This window comes from Solanum lycopersicum, chromosome 4, assembly GCF_036512215.1.
Source record: "Solanum lycopersicum chromosome 4, SLM_r2.1".
In the NCBI taxonomy this organism is placed as follows: domain Eukaryota; kingdom Viridiplantae; phylum Streptophyta; class Magnoliopsida; order Solanales; family Solanaceae; genus Solanum; species Solanum lycopersicum.
Genome location: NC_090803.1, coordinates 7,648,944 through 7,665,972, shown reverse-complemented (window position 1 = coordinate 7,665,972; position 17,029 = coordinate 7,648,944). Strand labels below are relative to the sequence as shown.

Below are 17,029 nucleotides of genomic sequence, written 5' to 3'. Positions count from 1 at the left end.
ACCAAACACATTCTAAATCATTGAACCACCTATAATTTGTTTATTTCAAACATTGTTGACTGATTTTAATAGACTTTTTCTATTGTAATTACTTTCAATTGTATTTATATTGTAATGAATTTGACTGAAGGAACGAAGATAAACTATGTGTTAGTCTCATTTGTTTTTTAATGGGTTCAAATGATTTCAAGTAAAACACAATTATTTTCGAATATTTTCATTATCAGTTGAATCATTGAGTTCTGAAACAACATATGTATCCTCTATTAAATCTGGTTCCACATCAACCAGCGGTGTTTAAAAGAAACAAATTGTGAGTGTTTAATATTCAATAGGAAAATTACATAGTTAAGGTACCGAGGGGAAAAAATCAACAAGTTTAGATATCTGTTTATGTATGTAACCTCAAAAATATCCTTTCTTAATTTATTAAAATGGATAAGTAATTAAAAACGAAAAAATGGACAAACTAATTAAAGACAGATAATATTTAATCAACCGTTTTTGACCAATAATGATCTTGGAGTGCACGACAAACAAATGAGTCAAATATGATTTCTATTCCCAACTGAATAATTTTGCCAATAATTATTGTCCATGTGCATCTTTGCATAATGACAAACAACAAAAAACTGCATAAAAATATTTTTTATGTTTATATAAACCTTTCAACACAACAAACTTATCATCAATTCTCAAAAACTTGTTTTTTTTTCTTCTTTTCCATGGATAACATGAATCTTGAAATGTTGAAAAAGAAACAAGAAAATGAAGTATCTATAATCATGGTTCCATTTCCAGCACAAAGCCATCTCAATCAACAGCTTCAATTAGCCTGCATATTTTCCTCATCATATCATCTTCCTGTCCACTTTATCAGCTCAGCTGCTCATAATCATCAAGCTCGTGTTCGAGCCAACGGATTAAAACAATCAGACATAGACAAAATCCACTTTCATGATATCCCAACACCTGATTTTGCCTCCCCTGCACCTGATCCTAATGCATTCAACAAATTCCCATCACAACTTGTGCCATCTTACAATGCTTGTACCCTTCTTCGACAACCTATATCTACGTTACTTCATGACATATCGTCTAAATCAAGACGAGTTGTCGTTGTTCATGATGTTTTAATGTCATATACTGTGCAGGATGTTGCTTCTCTGCATAATGCTGAGTCTTATATATTTAACTGTGTTTCTGTTTTCTGTATGTATTCTAGCTTTATATGTCTACCTAATGGAATGCCTATTCCACTTGATGAACATTTACTTCAAAAGTTACCTATACTTGAACCTGATGCACCAGAAGAGATCAACAAGTTGGTAGAGTTTCAACTGAAGTATACAGATATCAGGGCTGGTGATTTGTACAATTCAAACAAAATACTTGAAGGTACTTTGATTTCTGTTACTATCTGTTGTTTCTTGTACTTGCGTTACTTCTTTCTTGGATTGTGTTTTCCAAGGGTCTTATCAGAAACAGTCTCTTTGAGGTAGAGATAATAAGTACTCTCTACCCTCTCCAGACCCCATTGATGGGACTACGCGGAGTATGTTGTTTCTTGTAGTGAAGTTTTGAACTTCTGTAAATGGAAGATCCTTTCTTTACCACAAGAATACGATAGCATCCACAATGTATAGTTGTGAAAGTTTTGCTTAAGGAGAGAATAACTTTCTTTGTTATATTTTGCAATTATTAGCTTTCGCGTGATGTAAGATTATTTCAATCCCAATAGGTACTTGTATTGATCTGATGGAAAGATTTGCAAGTAAACAAAACAAGAAGCAATGGGCAATTGGACCGATATTTCTGGCTGCTAAAGTAGATCATGTATCAGATAAGAGAAACAAATGTTTAGATTGGCTTGATAAGCAAGCTCCAAGATCAGTTCTTTATGTATCATTTGGATCATCAACTACATTTTCTGATAAAGAAGTGATGGAGCTGGCGATGGGACTAGAGCGAAGCAAACAGAAGTTTGTATGGGTGTTGAGAGATGGTGATAGAGGTAATATCTTTAGTGAGGAAGCTAGAAGATTTGAGTTGCCAGACGGGTTTGAAGAAAGAGTAGAAGGTGTTGGTTTAGTGGTGAGAGAATGGGCGCCACAACTTGAGATCTTGGGTCATTCTTCCACGGGAGGGTTCATGAGTCATTGCGGATGGAATTCTTGCATAGAGTGTGTTACTATGGGGGTACCAATGGCTGCTTGGGCTATGCATTCTGAACAACCACTTAATGCTTTCTTTGTGACAGAAATCTTGAAAACAGGCCTCGTCGTTAGGGATTGGAAGAAACACGAGGAGATTGTCACTGCATCCGCCATTGAGAATGTCGTGAGGAAGTTAATGGCATCAGAAGAAGGCGACGAGATAAGGAAAAGAGCAGAAGAATTGGGAGCAGCAGTAAGGGAGTCCATAGAGAAAGGAGGTGCTTCTCAAGTGGAGTTGGATTCTTTCATTGCTCATATTACTAGATAGACTTGCTTTTCACTAGTAAAAAAAAATTATCTGTTTTGCAATGCTCGAATAATCGAAAACATTTCATTGTTCGTTTTGTTGAGTAACCTTAATTCATCATATGTGGTTCTTGATGTAAAAAATTCCATGTGAGACAACTGATTTAACTTTTAAAGTTCAGGTTAATATCTTTTGTTTCATTCATTAACTGCCACGTGTGACTATTTAGCCATCCTAAATAGTTACCTTCAAAAATGTTTCCAGTTAATTTACCTGTGGTTAACGTAAATTTTGTTATTAACCTCTACTTATAAGGTTAGTAAAAAACAGAAATAGAAATAAAATAAAGTAGATAGAAAATAAAATAATCTGAGTTCACAGAAATTAATTTAATCTTTTCACTGTATTCGAGGTTATGGATCAATTTCTCCCGAGATAAGACGGATTAATTCTGTTAAAGAAATAGCGGTATCTCAGACTTCTTTAACTTCAGAGAACTTAAGAACAGTAAAATGTCACACAGATTCAGTCGATAGACACTTTGATTTTGAGAGAAAATATATGCAGAGAAGGAAAAAATTTCCAATGTTTGAAAAATGAAAAAATGACTTCCTTTTATAGCCATTTTCAGCAAGAAACGTGTCTGTTCAGAAAAATATGTTCAAACTCGTTTTATATAGAAAATTGCGTCTTTTGAGAAAAATAACAATTTTTTGAAAAATGTGTTTATTGGGAAAGTAACGGCTTTTCGGAACGTTATCGTTATACGTGAATTAATTATGACAATTAACTAATTAACTAATGTCCTGAATTAATTTATAATAGATAAGATTAACAAGATTTATTTGTTTAACAAAAATTGATTAAACAAATTTTGTCCAAAAAATTTATCAATCACATCATTTACCGAATTCGAAGCCGTAGCTGAAGCCGAGGCCGAGCGACGACGGCGTGAGGGGGCACCTTCTTCTTAGCTCTTTAAGAAGTAAACGAAGTGTTTACTTATATAAGGACAACAATTTCCCTTTCTTTTGCCGATATGGGAGAAATGATTTTTCATTTGCACTTTGCAAATGACTTTTCATTTTTCCTCCAAATTGGTTCCCTCATTTTTCCATATTCTCTCTTTTCTTTTCCCATTTACACTTTGCTAAACCCAATAATCCCCCACATGAATGGGGAATGACTGTTATTAAAACATATGCATGGAAAACTTGTGTCTTGTTAGTAAGGGTTAATCACATCTGGATAAGTATGTTTCCCTTTAAATATTTCATAGTGAACATATATCGGATATACTCGGTCAATTGATAGATTTGCTATCTTTGAATCATCGAGCTTTGGTGTATACCTAGACAACATAAGTCACACAATCAACCCTTGAACTATTCTTAGTTCTCATTGTTTTGTTCGTTTCAGCCAAGAACACATCTCGGATAGTAAGTGCTTAGAGAACTGGCCTTACCAGATTCTCTTTGAAGCGACTTATACTTCACACTCACATAGATGATTTCTAAATGTGTTATCCTGTAAATACACTATTTTATATACCCTGTATCAAACTTAGAAACCATTAAAAAATCCTTATGCCTTATCCTGGTTACTGAACATTGTCTCATCATGAAAATGAACCATAAAATAATTTTTTGACAATGTTGAACCGTTATCAATGACTTTGTTTTATCTTCTTGAACCTAGATCCTGGGATCTCCAGTCTTCAAGGTAGAGTTACCGCCACGATGACTTGTTCTCGGCCATAGTTTCATTTCCGTCGATGATTTCTCAACTCCCTCTCCATTTAGGCCTTTTGTAAGTGGATCCGACACATTGTCCTTTGACATCACATAGTCAATTGTGATAATTCCACTAGAGAGTAGTTGTCTCACAGAGTTATGTCTTCTCTTATGTGACGTGACTTGCCGTTATACATAACGCTTTCAATCCTTTCTATTGCAGCTTGTCTATCACAGTGTATGCATATAAGGTTTATTGGTTTGGGCCAAAACGAAATATCTTCTAAGAAATTTCGAAGCCATTCAACTTCTTTACCTACCTTGTCTAAGGCGATGAATTCAGTCTCCATTGTAGAGCGAGCTATACATATTTGTTTGGATGATTTCCAAGATATTGCTCCTCCACCAATAGTAAGAACGTTTTCACTTGTGGATTTTGCTTCAGTTGGCCCAATAATCCAATTTGCATCACTATATGCTTCAAGAACTGCTGGATATTTGTTGTAATGCAAAACATAGATTTGAGTGTCATCTAAGTATCTCAAAACTCTCTTCAGTGCCAACCAATGATTTTGATTGGGATTACTTATGTATCGACTCATTTTACTGATAGCGCAAGCTATGTCTGGTCGTGTACAATTCATGACATAAATCAACTTTCCAACACGCTGACATAGTCCAATTGAGACTGACTTTCACCTTTATTCTTTGCAAGATGAAAGTTCACATCAGTTGGAGTCTTTGCACTTTTGAAATTCAAATATTTGAATTTTTCAAGTACCTTTTGAATATAATGAGTCTGAGACAATGCTAGACCGTTAGGAGTTTTGAGAATTTTAATTCCGAATATCACATCAGCAACTCCTAGATCTTTCATATCAAACTTACTAACGAGCATACACTTAGTAGCTTTTATATTAGCAATGTCCTTGCTCATTATCAGCATGTCATCCACATATAGACATACAATGACTTCCTGATTTGGAGTATCTTTAATGTAAACACATTTATCGCATTCATTGATCTTAAATCCATTTGACAACATGGTTTAATCAAACTTTGTATTCCATTGCTTCTATGCTTGTTTTAGTCCATAAAGTGACTTAATAAGTTTGCAAACTTTCTTTTCTTTACTAGAAACTACAAAACCCTCATGCTGTTCCATGTAAATTTTTTCTTCTAGCTCTCCATATAAGAAGACAGTTTTAACATCCATTTGATGGATTTAAAGACCGTATACTGCAGCTAGGGCGATTAACATCCGAATTGATGTAATTCTAGTCACTGGCGAGTATGTGTCCAAAAAATTATCAAAACCTTCTTTATGTCTAAAGCCTTTGACAACAAGTCTTGCTTTATATTTGTCAATAGTTTCATCCTCTTTCATCTTCCTTTTAAAGATCCAGTTTGAACCCAAGGGTTTGTTTCTTGGAGGAAGATCAACCAACTCCCATGTATGATTGTTTAGGATTGATTCAATTTCATTATTGACAGCCTCCTTCCAATAAGTTGAGTCACTAGACAACATTGCTTTCTTGAATGTATGAGGCTCACTTTTAAGAAGGAATGTTACAAAATTAGATCCAAATGAAGTAGTTATCCTTTGACGTTTACTACGCCTTGGACTCTCTTCATTGATTTCATTCTCTTTTGGTTCTTCTCGAGGTTTTTTAGACCCCCCACTAGATGACTCAAGTCTAGTTTTATACGAATAGATATGTTCAAAAAATTCAGCACTATCTGATTCTATTACCGTATTGTCATGAATATCCGGATGTTCGGACTTATAAATCAAAAATTGACATGCCTTACTGTTTGTATCATATTCAATGAATACACAATCCATAATCTTAGGTCCTATTTTTACTCTTTTAGGTATAAGAACTTGAACTTTGGCTAGACACCCCCAGACTTTGAAATATTTCAAGTTGGGTTTTCTACTTTTCATTTCTCATATGGAATAACATATGTCTTTGAGTTAGGCACTCTATTGAGTATTCGATTTGCTGTAAGGATAACTTCTCCCCACAAGTTCTGTGGTAAACCTAAACTTATAAGTAATTCATTCATCATTTCTTATAAAGTTCAATTTTTTTCTTTTTGCAATCCCATTAGATTAAGGAGTGTACGGAGTAGTAGTTTGATGGATTATTCCATTTTCTAAACATATTTCTGCAAATGGAGATTCATATTCTCCGCCTCTATCACTTCTGATCATTTTGATATTTTTATCCAACTGATTCTCAACTTCAATTTTATATTGCCTCGATGCATCTATTGCTTCATCCTTACCATTTAGCAAATAGACATAACAATATCTAGTGCAATCATCAATAAAAGTTATGAAATATTTTTTCCCAACACGTGATGGTGTTGACTTCATGTCACAAATATCAGTGTGAATCAGTTCTAAAGGATTTGAATTCCTTGCAACAAATTTATAAGGATGTTTAACATACTTAGATTCAACGCAAATTTGACATTTTAATTTATTGCACTCAAATATGGCAAAACCTTTAAGTTAATCAGCTTTCGCATGGTTTTATTATTAACGTGTCCCAAACGTTCAAGCCATAAATATTTAGACTCAAGCAAGTAAGAAGAAGCAGAATCATTATTCATATCAATAGCAATTACATTGAGTTTGAAAAGGCCATCACTGAGGTAGCCTTTTTCTACATACATATCATTCTTTTTTACTACTACTTTATCAGAATCAAATACACATTTGAATCCATTCTTAGTCAGAATCGGAATTGAAACAAAAAATTTTCTCAACTCTGGACATATGAGACTTTGTTCAAAGTCACCACCTTTCCTGATGTCATCTTTAATAGGAACTTGCCAGTTCCTTCCACCTTTGCAACAACGGAGTTTGACATAAACAACTTCTCATCTGTAGGTGCTGGAGTATATGATGGAGATAATTCTTTGTTGGCATAAACATGACATGAGACACCAGAATCTATCCACCATTCTCTTGGATTTCCAACCAAATTACATTCTGAAAGCTTTGCACAGAGATCGTCATTTCTCCTTTGGATTAAGCCAAGTTTGCTTGATCCTTCTTTTTCTTGTCCTTCTTAGGACCCCGACATTCAGTAGCCCTATGACCACGTTTACCACAATTGAAGCATCTTCCATTGAATTTCTTCTTAGGAGAATTATTTTTTGGACCAAATGCTTTTTTTAAAATTTTTTTGTGGGATCTTCTTCAACAATATTTACTCCATATATTGCTGAGTTACCACGTGACCTCTTTTTTGTAGCATTATTATCCTCTTCGATTCTCGACCTTACTATGAGATCTTCAACAGTCATCTCCTAGTGTTTATATGTTTCAAGTAGTTTTTGAAGTCCTTCCACAACGGAGGGAACTTCTCAATAATAACAATCACTTGAAATTCATCATTCACAATCAATCCTACATTAAAGATTATGTGAGTAATAAGGAAAAACTTAATATTTCTAACATAGGCATTAAATAAATTTATACCTTCAACAAGGAGATCATGGATTATGACCTACAATTCTTGAACTTGGGTGACGACGGTCTTACTGTCTATCATCTTATAGTTGAGAAACTTTGCCGTAATGAACTTCTTCATTCCGGCATCCTCTGTTTTGTACTTTTTTTCTAAAACATCCTAGAGTTCTTTTGAGGTTTTGACATTGCTGTACACATTATACAGATCATCTTGCAGGCCACTCAGAATATAATTATTACACAAAAAATCTGAGTGTGGTCGTGCTTCTGTTACCAAAAATTGTTCTTCAAGCGGAGTATCATCCGACATAACAGGAACATTCTCATTAATGAACCTCTGGAGACTCAATGTAGTGAGATTGAAGAACATCTTCTGCTGCTATCTCGAATTCGACTTCAGAAAATTTTGCAGGTTTCTTAGCCAGTGTCAAATCCGAAGCCGAAGCCGAAGCCGAGGTCGAGGCCAAGCGAGCGACGACGTTGGCGCGAGGGGGCACCTTCTTCTTAGATCTTTAAGAAGTAAAGGAAGTGTTTCCTTATTTAAGGACAACAATTTCCTTTTCTTTTGCCGATATGAGAGAAATGACTTTTCATTTGCACTCTGCAAATAACTTTTCATTTTTCCTCCAAATTGGTCCCTCACTTTTCCAAGATCTGACGATTCGTGCGGCGGGTTACGAATTCAGATTAGCTACTGCCAAAGAGGCCAGGAGCTAGCTTCCGCTTTATCTAAAGAATATATTTTTTCTTTTCTTTTCTCATTCACACTTTGCTAAATTCAATAAATTTAACTGGATATTTATCCATTTTGGTGCACTGTTTTATTACTTTTTTCGTTTCTTATTAATTTTTTGTTATTATAATTTATGATATTTTTATGCAATTTGAGGAGCTCGGGTCAAACAGGTTGCTCAAACATTTTCCCATGTATTGTTGCTATTCAATTATTTCCATTATTTACGTTTAGTAGGTCTTTTTTTTTTCTTGTTTTCATTTTAATATGTCATATATATAAATTATGAAATAAATTAATTTATAAATTATGAAATAAATTAATTTATAAATTATGAAATAAAATAATTTATAAATTACAATAAATAACAAATTAGTATATTTTAAAAGCATATTAAAATTTTTACATGTGCCACATAAATTGAGACAGATGAAATAACACGTTATTTTAAATGCATAAAAAATATAATAAACCACAATAACTAAAAACTTGGACTATTTTAAAACGAGAAGATAGTCACATAAATTAAAACAAACAGAGTAACACATATCAGATTACTTAGGATGACAGTTCTCCGGTTTGTCCTTCTACTTCAATTTTTTCTGTTCATATTTAATACCTACTCTGTTTTAATTTATTTGTTTTACTTTCTTTTCAAGTATTCTATGTATTTGAAAATTCTAAAAAATAGTATTATAAATCACAATAATTAACAAGTTAAAATATTTTAACTCTCTAAATTTTATACGTGCTCACATAAAAATTGAAACAAAAAGGAACATATATTATTTGATATTTACATTAAAAAAATACTATATCATCATAATAATTAACAATTAAAAATATGAAACTGAAAACAAATAAAGTAATATATATTGGACCCCTGCTTGCACGGGCTACTTGTATCTAGTATATATATATATATATATATATATATATATATAAATTGTTATTTTATTCTTTGATTCATTTTGTTATGTGGTTGATTTACATTTTACACAATTTCCCCTATTTTTAGGCCATTCATTTGATTTAGTTATCCCTATTTTGTTGTGCAAAGTCCAAAAATTTCCTTTATTTTTTTTTTGTCATAAAAGGAAAAATATATATTAAGTACCCTTTAAATATAGCCTTGAGGTCATCTTTTAGAATATTTGGAGCAAATTAAAGCTTTTGACAAACATTAAAGATAATCTCAAAATTAACGTAAGATTGGCGGGTGCATTACTTAGACACATTTAGAATTACTAAAATATGGTATACCACTAATTAATTAGTTTTTCCTTCTTTATTTAAAGTATGATGATAATTACGGATTTTTTAAGCTCTTAATACATTGAAGTATATTTGGTATTTCGAGAATTAGAGCTTTAAATATCCATGATTTTTTTAATTACGTGAAGTATGTTTGATGGCATATTCCATACAAATTAAGTTAAATTATCCGTGCTTTACCAGTTTTTTCCCCTTCGACTTAAGATGCTCAATTTTCACCCATGGGAGTACTGCTCTTATAACTAAAATTAACTAGTATATTCATTGGACTTCGCGCGAAATTAAATATATATTAGAATAATTGATATTGTTAATTGACTATTTTTAAAAAAAAGTGTTAATGGAAAATAAATACAAATCGAGTCTTGATGTTGTTTGTTCAAAATATTAGAGTTTTGTCTTGGGTTTGAGAGAGAAGAGAATGATGGATTAAGAAATGAAAATTCGACTGTTTTGGATCTTTCATTAGTCAAAGAATTCGTTTAGATTTCCTTGTAATCTTATTCCGTACAACACTATATCATGTTACTAAAATGGTCATCGCCTTTTACTCAAACCTTAGATTGTTGCGAAATTGATGGCGTTGAAAAGAATATTCAAATACCGATAAATTATGGGCCACATAACTCTTTAAGTAACAATAATCCATTGTGGTTTGAGTTTACATGGGTGGGAAAAGAGGTCCTCCTACGCATTTATAATCATGATATTTAATTATGTCTTTATTAATATCATGTATTACGATACTTTGATTTGATTGTTTCTCGTTGTACGTATTGAAGGTTGTTGCTGGGCATGTGTCACTACTGGTGCAATAACTGTCCTAGATGCTATAAAACATTATCCAAACAACACTTAATCGATTGCGTGCTTCACAAATTTCCAAATGCCTTGAGAAAAATTAAAAGGAAAAGAAATGTCCCACTCAACTGGTATACAAATTTGTCATGCGGTACGACATTGTGGAAGCGAATAGGTATCCCTAGTTTCACGGACTTTGAGTCTCACTAAACATCTGTGCGACACTTGACAACTTACTCACTAATCTTTCAAGATTTTGTATGCTCAAGCAAGCCTTTGAAATTAACATTGTTAAGAGAAACATAAAGAAACTTAGAAAGACTTGGAAGTTTTGGAAGAAGGCTTCGTATTTCTTGGAGAATACTTTACAACTTGGTTGATGTCTTACAAATGAATGTCCCATCTATCTATACTACATCCTAGGGGCTAAAGTGCAAATATTACTTGGCAAGTCCCTACAATATTTACACTTTGGTCTCATTCAAGAATTATCTACATACTCTAGAAAATTCTAAAGCCAACTTGAAAATATCTAGGAGGTTCTAGAGTTCTCCATAAGCATTACAACTCTAGAATTTTCCTCCCCTTTTCGGATGCAAAATTCGACTGGCAAAGTAGCGGAAAATGATACCAAGCATTGACCCAAAATAAGGTTAAGTTCGTATGGTTTGAAGTGTGTGAAAATAGTTTCCAAGAATTAAAAGATAGACTTTCCTTCGTTCAGTGTTGACTTTATCGGAAGGATCCGATGGATTTGTAGTTCATTGTGATGCTTCAAGAATTGGGTTGGGTTGGGTTCTTATGCAAAATGGAAAAGTCAACGCCTATGCTTTAAGGTAATTTAAGATTCATGAAAAGAACTATCCAATCCATGACTTAGAACTAGCGGCGGTTGTGTTTAGTTTACTCTAAGGATTTGGAGGCATTACATGTACAATGTTCATGTTGATATCTTTTCCAACCATTAAACTTTACAATATGTATTTAAACAGAAATATCTAAATCCTCGCCAAAGAGGTGGCTCGAGTTACTAAAAGATTACGACATGAGTGTTTTCTATCATCCCGACAAGGAAAATGTGGTGGTGGATGCTCTTAGCCGATTATCAATGGATAGTGTTGCTCATATTGAAGGAGGTATGCAAGAATTTGTTAGAGAGGTTCATAAATTGGCCCGATTGGGTGTTCAGTTGGTTGACTTTACCAAAGGCGGTATGATTGAATAATGTTGTCAAAGACACTTGTCAATATGTAACCCAAATAAATGAGTTGGGGTTGAATCCTATAGGGATTGGTACACATGTAAGATCCAAGAGCAAAGTGTAAATATGTTCAAATCAACCATAGGAATAAATATTATCGAAAACAAACATAATTTAAATCAAAGGTGACAGGAATGTCAAATAAAGGGGTTTTGATTTTAATTATCATCTACAGCATCAACAAACAATATGAAATAACAATAATGAGACGGGTTGTTTGGATGTGATTTGACTATAGACTAATATAGATAAATGTGTAATTGCAATTGTTAGGAAATAGCTGTAAATTCGTAAATAAGCTAGACATAGAGAAGGTAAAATTTCTCACGAATAATTTTTCGGAATCAGGTCGATTTCTCTCGAACATCGACAAGCATGCAAAATAAGAACGACCTACACCTTTAGTCCATTCACTCTCTCGAGCTGAATGTGTAGAAAAGGGTTTAGAATTCACTCTCTTGAGCTGAACCCATGATAGCCCAATAACCACGAACCATCATTCAAGAATCTTGGTTTTAGAACCTTTCTCTCGACCAATCCAAAAACACAAAGGTAAAACTGTATTTGCAATTACAATTAATGATTGAAATCACTTTTAGCAATACTCATAAGCTAAATCAGCCCATAATCACATAAGCACACTCTAAGAATTGAATTTTTTCCTAGACATCAGAAAAGGATAAAATTGTTACCAAAGTGAGTTTTCATCAACTGGGTAAGTTTAATTTCGTCTTTACAAAGGTCCAAATTGAAGAATCTCAAAGACCCACTGTCAATTTCTCAAAAGTGAAAAATTGTAATTCCTCAAAGCTAAGGAAAACTTGTCTCACATTTCAAAAGCTGTCAAATTTTGGTCTTACATAGTAAAAATTATTAAATTCGATATTAAACTAAATGTTCAAAAATATATTTATAGTCTCCAAGAATGTGCTGTGAAGGACCACTTGGCATAGTAAGTTGGGCTCGCCAATCCACTCGGCGATCCGCGCTTTGGTCAATTTCATCGTCTTTCTGTCTTGGACTTCAACATCCTCAAGGTATGTAACACTGGGAGATCTAACACTGCATCGTGGAACCACACAACGATCTGCTGACTGCTCTTTCTCTTACCGACTCAATTTTCTCGTTCATGCTTGACACATTGGAACTTTAGGCGGTCAAGGAACCCATCAATGACTCGTCAAGTGGACTTGACGATCACCAAACTTCCTTTTCTTCACTCTTTTACCTTATTTCATTCCTTTTTGTAAATTAGTGTCCTTACATTGTTCCTCAATCCATATACCTAGATCAAGGATTTTACATTAGTTTTGGCCCAAAACAAACATTTGAGACACTAAATCATTATAAAAAAAGCTTTAAATGAAGCAAAATATAGGACTCATCAACACCCCAACTTAAATTATTGCTTGTTTTCAAGTAAAACTCAAGCTTAGAAGATTTCATTGTACATAAGACAACACTCGACATAAGCAAACATATAAATATCACAATTCCTACGTACAAAAAAAAGAAAATAAAAATTTAAATAAATAAATAAATGAGAATACTAAATTCAAAATAATATGAAAAATCATCATAGTTTATTTAAACGAATACAAACATATAAAGTTAATATGTATTTTTTCTTGACTGAATACAAAGAATACTCTTGCAATGTTCATAACTAGAAAATGATATACAGAGTATAATGAATACAAACACATGTGAAACAGTAACTTGTAAAACTCATAACACAACTATAACAAATATCCCATAATGAATACAAAACAATTAAATAATAATGAGTGAATACAATCTCAAATATCATAACTATTTGTTTTAAAGGAATACAAATGTATAAGTTAATATATATCTTTACTTAATTGGATACAAACAACACTCTTAAAATGTCCATAACTAGAAAATCATATACTGAACGTAATGAATACAAAAAACTATAACTTGTAAAATCACACAACAGAAATACAACAAATATACCATAATGAATACAAAATCATCCAATAAGAATTCACTAATTTTAATTCGAAATAGCATCACTATCATAAGTATAAAAATATCCCTAATTTATTGAATACAATGTACATACATGGAAACGGATAATTTCAAATATGTGGTATTTTATCAAAACGGACAAAATATCCATATATTTACAAAATAAAATAAAATTGGGAACACAATAAACACACAAACAAACGCACAATATCCATATACAATTGCAAGCCTATTCAATTTTAATACACATTCTTAATGTATTTTGAATACAAATAAAATTAGATCAAGCTCCAGTATCACATAAAATTATGAAAAATCACGATTTTATGATTTTAAATTCAAATAAACATGCAAAATAATTAAGTATCTCTCTGTCAACCACTTGTTTTTCATCATCCTTTACAAGCTCCCCACTAGTATTCGAAGATTCTACAACTATGTTCTGAATTTAAGAAGGTTTTGTACACTGATTGGATCATGTAAATATTTCGATCGTCTCTCTTCCCTCATTTTAGTAACATATCTTACATTGTCCGCTATTTCTTGAGTAATACGTAGATTAAATGATAGAAATCACTAGAAAATTATTGATTAAGTTGGATGCCTCTAGTATTCTCTTAGATTATGCCATTGAAGAGTGGTTTACAATTTATCAACCCTAAACATGATTCCAACTACCAAAAACAATTTTAAACAATTTAAATAAATATAAAATCACAAAACAAATCTTAAAAAACGAATAAAGATGCATACCTTAATTAGTAGGACTCTGAGAATATATTTATAATGTACCTTCCATTTATGTTTGGGCTATTTCGTGTTTGGTAGCATATTCTACCTCTAACAATTTCTTTAAAAATGGATAAAGATGCATACCTTATTCAATGGGATTGTGAGAATATCTTTCATACAGGTACTTTCATCCTTATGGGGTTAATAGTCCCTTTCAACACTCGACGAAGAAGAAGAACTTCACCACGTAAATCTTCCTTCTCTTTGCAGATGACTTCCATATATGTTTGGGCTATTTCATATTTGGCATCATATTCTGTCCTAGCACTTCAACTTTTTTGTTCAGGATATTTTTTGTCAAAGTTAATTCTGCATTTACCTTTTTGATTCGAGTGACCAGATCAATCAAGTCCTCCCCATCGTTTGTCTCGTCAATTAGTGCTTCCAATAATGTTATCCTATGCCGTAATTAAAAACTCATGTTAATCTGAGCAATGCTCTAATAACAATTGTCATGCGAGTAGATTACTTCACCCAAACTCAATGCAAGAAGTTAGCTCATTGTGCGCCAGTCAAGTCCCACACTTAACTCAACCTATTCTGCCTAAAGTTCAATAACGTTTTCTGTTTTGCCTTAGATTATTTTTTCGATGATGATAAGACATGAAATGCGGGCAAACTCAATCTTTATATTAATAATTAAAACAATACGAAGGAACTCACTCTTAGGATAACAATTCTATTCCAACTTTGACTTTGACTTAAGGCACAATCACAAGTCAATTGCTTCCTTTGACACTCTTTTAAAATCCTCAATTTTTTCTAAGCGTCTTAGTGAAATTCCAGACTTAATCCTTCCTCTTTCACTCTCTAATTCGTTCAACACCAAGGCTTTCCATTTATAGACCATGTGACAATCTTATGTTTTACATTGTATAGTTTTGTGACACATGTCATACATTTTTCAAGTTAATAGGCCAATAAAATAACTTCAGTTGACATCCCCAACTGATAAGAAACACTCAAATTTTGAATTCAAAAGATATATGAGAGTTACAATGAATCTGGACAAAGATGGTCATAAATTAGGTAACCGCCGCATGTGCTTGGCATGTGATTTAGGCTAACTGGATTTTCCACTTTTGCTGTCATTTCCCTCCATAATTTTAGATCCAATGCTATGTATAGACATTGCCTGATCAAAGTCAACCCAAATCCATCTGCCCATTTTTTATGCCTGCACACTTGCCAACGCTTTACCCTGCCTAGCGTGCGTTTTCCTTGGTCGTGCTAACTTTTAATCCACTTCTATCATTCACTATTTTCTTGTTACGTTTCATTTATATTTATCTATGCTTTAATTAAGCTAATCTCATTTTTTTCGTACTTGACCAGACTGTGTGTTTTCCACATGCTAACCTTGCCCACAACCGATGTCGGCCAGCGCCCATGCCATACCATGGCTTATTGCTTTGGCAACACCCATGTCATGTCTTGACACTGTCTTACCAAGATTGTTTGGCACCACTAAGCTATGATAACACTCCGCCCACAATATACATGATTGACTCAACACGCACCTAGGCTCTTGACAAAGTCAGTTATGCCAACCCTTTGCTGCTACTATACCATGCCAGTAAATGGGCCAGGCCCCTTACAGTATGTATGTCCAATGTGTTACTATATGTTTGGAACAAAATACAACCTACATCTTAAAGTAGCATAAATCTTGACGAACTTACTTAATATTTGAGACAGACCTAAAGAACGATCAAAGTCATATTAGCACACGAAATTGTCCGGAGAACAACCAAAAACAATATCCAGTACTTTCCACCTTGATGAGGGATGTGATAAGTGTTCCAATATCGTTGTTGCATCATAGAATACATTTAATCAAGGAAGACAAAAGATAGGAGATAATCGTCATTCATTGGGAAGCAGTGCCATGACGAATATAAAGTTGTATGTTATTGATGGTTTTGGATGAATAGAGACGAATATGATCTGAAAACAGGAAATTATATTGAAATTTCGATGTATCTAGTTGAGCTAGAGATAGGGGGTGATATGTCATCTATATATTAAGAATTCCTCATTTGCTAGTATTTGTAAATAATGATTTGTATGCTGCTGATTATGCTAACATAGAGGTGAGAAAGTACGACAAGCAATATAAACCACAGGCTACCATAGAAAGATTGTTTGAAAGAGTAGCGTCAATGAATGGTTGAGGTTTGACTTTTAGAGGTTGTGGTGATAGGCTTATTATAATTGGATGTCCTAGACTCGAACATGCGTTTAGGGAATTTCAAAGTGAATTCACGGGTTCCAAGTGAATGACTGCCTCATTAGAACTTGCTTTGACGAAATCATTTGTTTTTTTTTTTTGTGTATAATTGTGTTGTCATTGTTGATGCTGAAGAAATGATATCAACAACTAATATTAATTTTTTTAATATATTCCTTTAACTAAGGATGTAATGGAGTTGCTATTCATACATCACGACTTTTATTGATGTTATGGATTCCGGAGGAACTACTATATT

At 33.1% G+C, this 17,029-nt stretch overlaps 1 protein-coding gene across 1 annotated transcript; it reads left to right on the top strand.

The window, feature by feature from the left end:
* Positions 1–571: 571 nt before the first annotated feature.
* Positions 572–2,649, top strand: LOC101262709 (zeatin O-xylosyltransferase). Its single transcript, XM_004236544.5, has 2 exons — positions 572–1,398; positions 1,742–2,649. The coding sequence occupies exons 1-2, from the start codon at positions 615–617 to the stop codon at positions 2,482–2,484; spliced, it is 1,527 nt and encodes a 508-aa protein (XP_004236592.2). The 5' UTR covers positions 572–614; the 3' UTR covers positions 2,485–2,649.
* Positions 2,650–17,029: the final 14,380 nt, after the last annotated feature.